Below are 12470 nucleotides of genomic sequence, written 5' to 3' on the forward strand. Positions count from 1 at the left end.
ATAGTAAGTAATAATATATACTGTAGATTGTATAATAATAGGAGCCAGTCACTTTTGGTAACCACAGCTGGATAGTGAGGGACCGGCAACAAGTGAGAAGATTGAAGTGTCACATCTCTTGCTATGTTCATCTCATCAAACGCCTTGCGGAGACACAATACGAAAGACGTAATATACATTATTTGGAAGACGAATATTTGATGACTGCTTGTAGTGGTGCAGCGAAAATGTGAAATGTATAGAAGATAAGATCAATTGTCAAGCTAAAGATCTGCCATATCCTAAGAATCTGGATTGACAATGGACTACGAGTTCAATGAAGTTTAAGCTATTGGCCAACTCCATACAAGAATCTCAGCAATTGGAAAGATGATTGGTCAATATAACATTTTGGTCCTGAAGACATTTGATTTTTAATGAAAAAAAATGCAAGACTTTGGAATCAATTATTTGATTTAGTTTCAGTGCAATACTATTTTCATTTTTTTTTTTTTTAAATGTTTTAATTGTTTATTTTTGCATACACGGTTTTGTACTTGTCTGGTTGGTCTGTCCATCTCTACTCAAGAAAAAAGCCACACCTGACTGTGTCACATCACTAATGTTAACTATTTTGGAGGACTGCTAGAGCAATATAGGCTTTTTTATTATATTTTTTTTTTGTTTTGTTCTCATATTAAGTTTATGTTAAGTATTTAAATACGTCATAGCAAATGACTAGAGATCACAGTTATTTTAGTTAAAAGAAAACCATAGGCATTAAAAGTTGAATACTTTAACTCTTATAAAGAAAATAGCTGAAATGCTGATAGACTGAACAATGTTTTCACATATTGCAGAAATAACATATCCTCTTCTTTTTATAACTAAAGATGCCCCTGATTCTGAACCATTAGACATGTCGGCGCTACTCGTGAAGAAACCACATAATGTAACAGTGGAGACTGGTAGGTGCCACAAATTGTTTTAACAAACAATATCATAAATGTTTTTCTTGTGGCTATAATACTGGATGTGTCACTTTTTGGGTTTGGCTTTGTTCGCTAGCTAGGGCTGGATAGGATTATGGGCACCAGCTTTTTAGAGGTCTGTATCAACGTTAAACCAGCAAGATGAAGACAATCAACGTCTATAACATCCATCTTTTTTCAATTTCAAATTGACGATGTATTATTCTCAGGCACTATGCGACAGCCTATTATAATGTCTCTCTTCCTAAAGACATACTGTAGGTGGCATGGTTGGTAGCTTGGCCTTAGGTATTGATTGTGGTGTACCACCATTGATTAAACATGCCTTAATGATGGTGGACACCATGGTCCAGGTCAACACTCCTGGATGGAATCTGTGAGGAGTCTGTATCATCTAGAACACTGGTTCCCAACTCCAGTCCTAAGGGACCCCTAACAGTGCATGTTTTTTCATGTCTCTCTGCTGGAGCACAGGTGTAATCATTACTAACTGACACATTTTGAAAGATCCACAAGTGGTACTAATTATTTCACTTGTCACCTGGAAAATCTGCACTGTTAGGGGTCCCTGGGGACTGGAGTTGGGAAACACTGATCTAGAGAAAATCACAAGAGTACAACTGGAATCAGAGTTGGCTTCAATAGTAACTATCCACAAAGTTGTTCCTAGAAATAAAGATGTTTTACTGATCCAATCTATTAAAAACACATAGCTGCTTAAATGAAGCACATACAATTTCAAGGATAGCTACGTTCATAGGACTAAATGTCCATTTAGAACCAAAAATAGCAGAGATCCACAGCAATAGATTTGGTCCCCTTTCTTCCATTCACATTAATCAGACATATTGAGTCCAAAGTATTCTTCTGATTCCGCTACTCTCCTCTGGATAGAAGATAGGATGACTTGTGCTGTGTCCAGGACTGTTGTGCCATGGTGTCTTTGTATCCAGTTTCGTAATGGGGTGCGCTAAGTAAGTTGACACTACACATGGCTAGTTGTTGGCTGCTACTTTGGTTTCTCAAGAGGAGGGCCGCCTCCAGAAATAATCATGCCCAGTACGGGCCCCCCGTGTCCCCTGGGCACCCCCCCCCTGATGAGCACCCCCCCCATTAGCAACAGCAACATATACTTACCTGGGGGCCAGGATGCGATCATTCCCCCTGCGATCATTTGCTCTGCCTGTGACAGATCACATGATCGCAGGGGGAATGATTCCTCCACCCCTGCGATCGCATCCTGGTGCCTGGCTGTCACGGTGACAGCCAGGCTGAAGACAGAGTAGCGGAGACCAGCGGCGGGCCCCCAGGTAAGTATATGTTGCGCTGTTGTACCGAGCCCCCTGGTGAGCAACAGTACCTCCCATACCCCCCTGATGGCGGCCCTGCTCAAGAGCTCAAATCATCATCATCATCTATTTATATAGCGCCACTGATTCCGCAGCGCTGTACAGAGAACTCATTCACATCAGTCCCTGCCCCATTGGAGCTTACAGTCTAAATTCCCTAACATACAGACACAGACAGAGAGACGAGGGTCAATTTTGATAGCAGCCAATTAACCTACTAGTATGTTTTTGGAGTGTGGGAGGAAACTGGAGCACCCGGAGGAAACCCACGCAAACACGGGGAGAATATACAAACTCCACACAGATAAGGCCATGGTCGGGAATTGAACTCATGACCCCAGTGCTGTGAGGCAGAAGTGCTAACCACTTAGCCACCATTTACTTCATAGTCAGAAAAAACAACTTGGATGAAGCTATCCAATAACTTGGATGGAGCTTTCTTTCTGTGAAAGACAAAGTAGATTAGTTCTACTGTACATAAGCTAAATAAATGTTTGCTGGTTGGTCAGTAAATAGGGCATTATCTTGTCATCTAATGGACACAAAAAAAGAAGTCAATTTATAATGAACCTGTGTCTTCAATGCAAACGATTGACGGTCTCTGATATTGGATAAGTGTGAGATTTGGGTGATTTTAACAGCTGTAGAGCTGGTGATGACAAAGATGATAGGGTATGTCATAGAGTTATCTGAGCAGATAGACATGGCTGTGACATAGACTGGTTGTTAGGGGCGACATTAGGGAAGGAGGCAGTTTTGGGGGAGAAGGAGATGTAATCAAAAGAACACTAGGAAAAAAAAGATGGATGTGAGATAAAAACAATGATAGACAGAACTCCAGGAGCCTGAGACTTTCACTGTATAGTCTTTAAGGGGAAGAATCAGATGAAAGGTCAAATCTGGAGTTTTTCTGGATGCTGTCCAACTTACACAATATATTTCTGCTTTATTTATATGCTATAACCTGACACTTTTCCTATGGCTATCCCAGATGAACATATTCTATTGCTGGGTGAATGCAAGTATTACATGACTGGTTCATAGCTATCATGTGACACCCTCGCTGGACACACTTCCCCAGCTGTTCCATCCACTTCCACAACATCAAATGTATTTTATGTGGAAAGTTTGGTTAAAATACACTTTTCTTACAGCCCAGATATTTACACAAGCATGTGCGTTCCTCTACAGACTTTTTCACTAAAACACTGTATTAGCACTACAAAGTACTACCGTCATGGCCAAAAGTTTTGAGAATGACACAAGTATTGGTTTTCACAAAGTTTGCTGCTGCAGTGTTTTTAGACCTATTTGTCAGATGTTGCTATGGTATACTGATGGAAAATTACAAGAATTTCATAAGTGTCAAAGGCTTATATTGACAATTACATTATGCAAAGAGTCAATATTTGCAGTGTTGACCCTTCTTTTTGAAGACCTCTGCAATTCGCCCTGGCATGCTGTCAATCAACTTCTGGGCCACATACTGACTGAGGGCCGGCCATTCTTGCCAAATCAATACTTGCAGTTTGTCATAATTTGTGGGGTTTTGTTTGTCCACCAGCCTCTTGAGGATTGACCACAAAATCTCAATGGATTAAGGTCTAGGGAGTTTCCTGGCCATGGACCCAACATTTTGATGTTTTGATCCCGAGCCACTTGGTTATCACTTTTGCCTTATGGCAAGGTGCTCCATCATGCTGGGAAAGGAATTGTTCATCACCAACTATTCTTGGATGGTTGGGAGAAGTTGCATTTGGAGGATGCTTTGGTACCATTCTTTTTTCATGGCCTTATTCTTAGGCAAAATTGTGAGTGAGCCCACTCACTTGGCTGAGAAGCAACCCCCACACATGAATGGTCTCAGGATGCTTTACTGTTGGCATAACACAGGACTGATGGTAGCGCTCACCTTTCCTTCTCCGGACAAGCGTTTTTCCATATGCCCCAAACATTCTGAAAGGGGATTCATCAGAGAAAATGACTTTACCCCAATCCTCAGCAGTCCAATCCCTGTACCTTTTGCAAAATATCAGTCTGTCCCTGATGTTTCTCCTGGAGAGAAGTGGCTTCTTTGCTGGCCTTCTTGACACCAGGCCATTCTCCAAAAGTCTTCACCACACTGTGCATGCAGATGCACTGACACCTGCCTGCTGCCATTCCTGAGCAAGCTCTGCACTATGGTGCCCCGATCCCGCAGCTGAATCAACTTTAGGAGACGGTCCTGGCGTTTGCTGGACGTACTTGGGCACCCTGAAGCCTTCTTCACAACTATTGAACTTCTCTCCTTGAAGTTCTTGATGAACCAATAAATAGTTGATTTAGGTGCAATCTTACTAGCAACAATATCCTAGGCTGCAAAGCCCTTTTTGTGCAAAGCAATCATGACTGCACATGTTTCCTTGTAGATAACCATGGTTAACAGAGGAAGTACAATGATTTCATGCACCACCGTCCTTTTAAAGCTTCCAGTCTGTTTTTCTAACTCAATCAGCATGACAGAATGATCTCCAGCCTTGTCCTCACACTCTCCTGTGTTAACGAGAGAATCACTGACCTGATGTCAGCTGGTCCTTTTGTGGCAGGGCTGAAATGCAGTGGAAATGTTGTTTTGGGAACAAAGTTCATTGTCATGGCAAAGAGGACTTTGAAATTAATTGCAATTCATCTGATCACTCTTTATGACATTCTGGAGTATATGCAAATTGCCATCATAAAAACTGAGGCAGCAGACTTTGTGAAAAATAATATTTGTGTCAGTCTCAAAACTTTTGCAATGACTGTACAATGCACATATTACGCAGGCTAAATATAGCTATGGTTAATCTTGGAATTAGGCTTTTGTGGTCATATGGAGGGGGTGCAGCTATAATGATAAATAATATAGGTCAAAAAATGTTTTTAAGATAGATGGCACAGCCAGTAACTCACAGCCTAATTCTACCAGCATGACCTCATGCAATCTCTTTGTTCAGGAGATAATTTGGGGGATCTGGGAAGTGAATGTGATCCTCCTAGCCTCACCCTGACAATATTGCATATACTATCCATACTTGGTCATCTTGAACTTTTATTCAAATGTTTGACAGAAATACAGCCTTATGAGTTATACTACTTTTACTTTATCACATCTAGTTTTTTACATATCTGTAAAATAAGTTAGTAATATATTTAATATTTATATAATATTTATTAAACTGCGAAGTTTGAAAAAGTGGAGATGTTGCCTATAGCAGCCAATCAGATTCTTGCTGTCATTTTGTAGATTGTACTAAATAAATGATAACTAGGGGTCTGATTAATTAAGGATTTTAACTTGAGAAACTTCTTATTTTAGTCTCCTGGACAAAACCATGTTACAATGCAAGGGGTGCAAATTAGCTTTCTGTTTTGCACATAAGTTAAATACTGTCTGTTTTTCATGTAGCACACAAATATTAACTTTCAATTTCAGTGTACAAATAAGCTATCAAGTATTTGTGTGCTACATGAAAAAACAGTCAGTATTTAAATTATGTGCAAAACAGAATACTAATTTTCACTGCTTGCATTGTAACATGGTTTTGTCCAGGAGACTTAAATAAGAAACTTCTTAATTTAAGTTCCTTAATGAATCAGGCCCAAAAATTATATCTATATATTGTAAGTATCAATCTGTCTATAGACCAGTTCAGCTAAAGGAGTAAGGTTATAGCCTATTGTGTAAAGATCTTGCTTGAAAAAGATAGGAGGGCATGAGTTCGAATCTGGAAATTTTTAGCAGAAACAAAATAAAGAGAAATTTTCCACCTATAAGAAAAGATTTTTTTCTATTTTTATAATGAAGAAGTGATCATTTATTTTACACAGGGCCTTTGGACACAATGATACACTGTGTAATTTCTTAAAGAATATGTTAAGAGCATATTGAATCCTGTCGTTTGTCCCTTTATTTTGGGAAGGCATGAGGTGTATCATTTTATATTTACAAAGAAATTTAGGATAAGAAGTTTCTCAAGTTAAGATTCTTAATGAATCAGGCCCTAGAATATGATTGGTTGCTATAGGCAAAATCTGCACTTTTTCAAACCCGCAGCTTGATAAATTTACCCTTTGTTTTTTATTTTATCTCCCTTTATTCCACCCAAAATCGATAAATTATTTTTTTGGGGGGATGGTATTGGCCATTAAAAAATGCTTATAGAAGAAGTGTAAGTATATTTTGTCCATGATCATGTTTTGCTGATATACAGTACTTGCTTATAATGCCATGCATAATTGTTTATTGTATTCATTAAAAGTAGTTTAAACAACTGTACCATTGAATCTGAATTTAATATTTTTTCCTTTTCTTTTTTTTTGCAGGAAGAGATTTTTCTGTGCAAATTATTGTAAATGGCACTGCACTTACTGCAAAGCCTGGAGTAAAATGGTTTAAGGGAAAATGGCTTGAACTGGGAAGTAAGAGCGGGACTCGTTACAAGTTTGAGGAAAGTTTTGACGAGCAAAATAAGGTCAGATATGTACAATACGAAGCAACTTTTTGAAACAGTGGTCAAGGTGTGCTTTTATAGCCCAAAAAAGTAATTATTGATTTTAAATTGACAGATTTTAGTGAGATTAATGAAGAATGATAAACTGTCTTGTGTAATTGCATTAATACTATAGTACTGAAAAATCATGCTGGAATAGAGTTATGAGGATATAGGGAAAAGATAAGGGGTCTGATTCATTAAGGAACTTAGATTAAGAAGTTTCTTATTTAAGTCTCCTGGACAAAACCATGTTACAATGCAATTGACAATATCAGTGGTGGAAATGGGCTGGTATATGGTGTTATGCCATACCGTCACTTCTCCTATTGCTTTCATTGTAAGCTATAAAATTCCATTTACTTACATTCCCATTACATTTTCCCTACCGCCACTTCTAAATTTCTACTTTGACCGCTGGACAATATAATAAAAATCAGAAGTGGCACATGATGTCCTCTCATTCTGATAATAGTTTTGAGATGAGTCAAAACCATACAGTATTTTAGCAGAAAGACAGAAACACCTAAGCTCATGAAAGGGCTGGTCCAAAAGTGTTAGTAGGTTGGTTTTGATGAACGACAAAAAACAAAACAAAACATAAAAATCTAAAGGCGCTGCATATGTAAAATATGCCTGAAAAATTATATACATATATATATATATCTATATATATATATATACACTATATAAATGCCTAGTGGCGTGTGTGGAAAAAAAAAACCAAGCTGCAGCTCCACCTGCTGGGCAGAGTTATACACTGACCTATATATTTTTTGAAGGAGAAGTGACAGTTGGGAGTGGTTGGTGGTTGCCGGGGGTGACAGTGGGGAGTTTTTAACACCTTAAGTAGCTTGATGAAGGATGTGGCGATGAAGATGAAGGATGAGGTGATGGAGAAAAATGATGAGGCGCTTGCGTCGGAAAGTAACGCTCTTCCCCTTAACTAGCTTGATTTGACTAGAATGCATGAGTATCATGCACAGGTTAACTTATATATATATATATATATATATATATATATATATATATATATATATATATTCCTAATCGATTCACACAGCTATACAGGAAAACTGTAACTTTACAAACATAGGTGCCAAAAACACAAAGACAATGTACTGCTCAACACTTTTAAATATAATAAAATAGTAAAATAACTTGACACGTGGAAGACACAGTAGAGAAATACAAGTATATTTTGCTACTGTGTGTCTGTCTTATATTTAAAGTGGAGTCACTGGATATAATGTTGCAACACTGTGGTACGATAAATTCCAAATTTAAGTTTCATTGGCTGAGTGTATATACTATCTGAGGAGATCAAAAGAAGCAGCATTAAATATATCTACTCAGCGAAGAGCTCTCACAAGTGGTTTTTAATCGCTACATATGTTCATAATCTCTGTCCTTTTTGTACTTGATCCGGTTATAAAACAAAGTGGTTTGTCATTGTGTGTTTTTTTAGTTGTAGGTTAACACTTTTTATAATACTATCCTGTCCATGGACCTAGATAATTTACTATTTTATATTATTTAATATTTTTGTATAGTTTTCAGTTGTTGAGCAATTGATTCTACAGCACTGTACAATTTTCTTTTTTGTAGTTTTTGGTTTTTGAATGTGACATTTTTACTTTTACCGTCCTGAGCAATTTCTTATGCATGCACCAAGGCACAAAACTAGGCACTGACTGATTTAACAGGAGTGTTTTCCAAAGTGGGCATGCATATTCAACTATACTTATCGAACAATATGATGCACTTATGCGAATCAAGAAGCAATCCAGGCACATCTCTTCTCTCGCTGCATTATTTCTATCTATTTTGCACCCTCTAGTGGAGCCAGCATGAATGAAAAGTGGTACAACATAAACTAAGATTAGTACATCAATAATTGCATTCTATGGGCCTGATTCATTAAGGAAAGCAAAGCAAAAAAAGGAGGAGCTTTGCACCTTGGTAAAACCATGTTGTATTGGAGGGGGAGGTAAATTTAAAATGTGATGGCAGATTTATAGTTGGGGTAGGTACATTTCAGTGTACAAATAAAGCTATCAAGTATTTGTGTGCTACATGAACAAAACAGTATTTAACTTATGTGCAAAATAATAAACTCATTTGCATCCCTTGCATTATAACATGGTTTGTCCAGGAGCAAACTTACTACTTTTTTTCCCCCTTACTTTTCTTAATGACCCAGGCCCTATGTAATTGTACATCCTGGTATAAACTGAATAGTTTTTATTACATTTATGTTCTTATATTATATTTCTTATTTTTAGCATGTTCATGTCTTTAACGAGGACCTAATACTACCGACCCACACTGATAACGCTTCACATTGCCGCCCCTGCAGTATCCCAGATTTTTCTGCATCGATGGTCATTGCTACAATGGTCATATAGGCTGTAAAAATATATTAGGTAACATATATAATATGAGATAGCCTCCAAAGTAGATGGTATAGAACTGAGGTGTATTGGTATTCATTAATCATTTATTATGAATATAATTTGCTGGTATAGGAATAAACAAGTCATACATGTAGGTTTTAATAGTGTTTTAGTTTTAGGGGGCTTTAGTTCTACAGTAAGGTAATCAAGAGTTTGCACCTAATCTCTTACAGAAACTTGTCACAGTGCAATGATTACTGTATATAGTACATATGTATATACAACCTATACTGTGCTTTTCTACAGCTATACCATTATCAACTGAAAGTCTTTAAGGCAGTTAAAGCTGATAATGGGTCCTATAGGTGTGAAGTAATTGCCCCTGACCAACGTGAAAACTGCACCTTCAGTGTTGCAGTAGAAGGTAAGAAATAATAATTGTTTCCCAAATGACTGCTGTACTTATTTAGATGAAACAATGATCTGTCAAATATATTATAAACACATCTGAAAGACTGTAGCCAACTGTATGCAAAAAATGTTTATTAGCAAAACGTATTGGCGAGGTAAGATCAGTGCAAAAATGTTTTGCTCCTATATAGATTAATAGACGGAGAGAGTGTCGGGAAAGCACATGAGTTTCCCACTTGCTGGAGTGCTGCCCTCTGGTGTTCTGCTTTCACTTACATATAAGCTATCACATGCCTCTGTGTTCATTGTATTTAGAGAAATGGCAGAGATGGCAAATTTTTCCATCCTACCGTTCAACTTTACACCCATTTTTGAGTAGCCCTATGTGCAGGAAGTACCATGAAGAAAGCAATTATTCCTGGGAAGTTATAACATATTGGCTTTTGAATAGTGAACATTATGAAGAAGGAAGAGGAGGACAGTTAAATTAGTTTTGATAATAGTGCAGGTTTCTGGAGATAGGGATCAGTAAAGTACCTCAATTATTGCTATTAACACTGCAATGTGTGAGCAAAATAACCAATGTTCATGCAATGGTCCTACAATATTGAAATTGAAAAACTAAAAATGAATGACCCCAGGCAAAACCGTATTGCCCCTTTTACTTGCCGCCTATATATTTTGCATTTTAGTCATGTGTCCTGAGCGATTTTCAAAATAGAAATATTGCTCTGCTGAGTGCAGATATTTCCGGTTGAGTAGCCGACACACCACAGAGGTAACTCTATGATAATGTTCTTTTCTAAGCTGTTGCAAAACCAGGAGAACACATGAGAACCCGACCAAGAAAGCAATAGAATACCTCTATTAATCCTATGCCATAATCCCCATTACACCTGTATAGGTAGGAGAAATATAGAATGATAGTTGAGGTGGGTGCACCCCCCTAGTGTGCCAGAGAAATGTATTACAGACCAGTGCTGCCCACTGCCAAGGAGACATATGTAATTACTCTGCTCATGGCCTGGTCTGCCCAGGTAGATCTGCTAAACCACTAGCCCTGTCTTGGGGTAGAGGGCTTGTTGTAACCGGAGACGTGAAAACCTAACATTGTGATTGTATTGAGAATTACAAATGTCTCTTTCTTTTCCTTTCTTGTAGCTGCGCGAGATGATGGAAATATTTTACAAGCTTTTAAGAGGACGTAAGCATGCAAATAATTATCTTACCACTGTCTTACATGCATGTGCGTTTTACATAACAAGCAACAAGCAGTATACTAATTCTGTACACACATCTAATGAACAAGTGCCTACATTTAAAAAGACAACTAAGGTCAAAAAGTAAATGATATAACTGAAATAAGCTCATAAACTATAAGTACATTTGTGATTTTAAAAGAAAAGCTTAATTAAATTGATACATCTATCTCCTATTTATCTACTACCTATCTCCTATCTATCTATTTATCTATCTATGTACTATATATCATATCTATCTATCTATCTATCTATCTATCTATCTCCTATCTATTTATCTATCTCCCACCTATCTATCTCCTATCTATTGATCTATCTATCTATCTATCTATCTATCTATCTATCTATCTAATCTATCTATCTATCTCCTGTTTGTCTATCTCCTATCTATCTATCTATCTATCTATCTATCTATCTATCTCATATATATATCCTATTTATCTATCTATCTATATATGTATCTCTTATCTATCTATCTATCTATCTATCTATCTATCTATCTATCTATCTATCTATCTTCTTATCTTTTTTTATGCATGTTTACTCATTTCTATACATCATACTTTGCAACATTTGTATTTCTTTTTCCGGGAGATGCCGGCTGGGACGTGGGCGTGCCCCCATGACGGAATGACGCCAATCGCGGCATTTTACAGTGGGGGCGGGGCTAAAGGCCGCGATTCCGGGTGAATCGCGGTCTTTAAACCGAATTCTGCCCACTTCCTATCAGGGAGATTGCCACACTCGTCCGGGAGACTCTTGCATAATGCGGGAGTCTCCCGGACATTCCGGGAGAGTTGGCAAGTATGCTATACATCTACTCACTTTCATTAGGATATCTGTATACCAATCTGTGTGTGTAATCTACTATTTTGTTTACCTACGCTTCTGTTCTCTTGTGTAAAACAACTTGATATTAATGACTGCGAACAAAAGAGGACTGTTCACAAGTGTACCAGATATGACCCCCAATGGCCCGTGCACTTGGTTATATTCCCAGCCACACTAAACAGGCCTCAGAGCATTGAAAGACCAGACTTCATCCAATTCTGTTTCTCAACACCCGAGATGAGCGGATGGATTATGGCATGTGTCTTCTAAATGCATACACACCGTGGGTCTCTGCTGTTAACTAATATGCTTGTGCATTCACCTGTGGGCAACCAGCCGGCTTCTCCCAATTTTAGCAGAATGGGTTAGCCGACTTCCGCGTCACTTGACCTCCTCTGCGCAGTGCAGGGAGCTCATGCGGCATACACGGAGAAGGAGGGCATGCACTGTGCTTTCCCTTCCTACTTTGTGCGACCTCATTAAAGGCTAGAAGCCCTACACCTCTTTCACATTGCCCCCCACATTGCCTAGTAAAAAGTGTGGCTATTATTAATTAAAAAAAACAAATAAATGCATTTCTTGATTTAACAAATATTTATAATAACAGTAGCATCCGTACTATCTTCAAAATTATAATTAATTACATAGAAAAATTATATATAATTTAATACAGATATAAAGTTATATGCTAATTGTGTAAAAGGGGCTGTAAATCTAAACATCATTACATTCTGACTGCTGG

At 37.9% G+C, this 12470-nt stretch overlaps 1 protein-coding gene across 3 annotated transcripts in view; it reads left to right on the forward strand.

The window, feature by feature from the left end:
* The window catches only part of LOC142106880 (myosin-binding protein C, fast-type-like), an 86768-nt gene that overhangs the window by 27481 nt on the left and 46817 nt on the right, over positions 1–12470 (forward strand). For all 3 annotated transcript variants that reach the window (XM_075189920.1, XM_075189921.1, XM_075189922.1), the window contains 4 exons: positions 873–947; positions 6665–6813; positions 9534–9651; positions 10800–10842. In XM_075189920.1, the coding sequence (XP_075046021.1) occupies positions 873–947; positions 6665–6813; positions 9534–9651; positions 10800–10842 (385 nt within the window). The remainder of the gene's footprint in view (positions 1–872; positions 948–6664; positions 6814–9533; positions 9652–10799; positions 10843–12470) is intronic.

The sequence above is a fragment of the Mixophyes fleayi genome, chromosome 11 (assembly GCF_038048845.1).
Source record: "Mixophyes fleayi isolate aMixFle1 chromosome 11, aMixFle1.hap1, whole genome shotgun sequence".
In the NCBI taxonomy this organism is placed as follows: Eukaryota; Metazoa; Chordata; class Amphibia; order Anura; family Limnodynastidae; genus Mixophyes; species Mixophyes fleayi.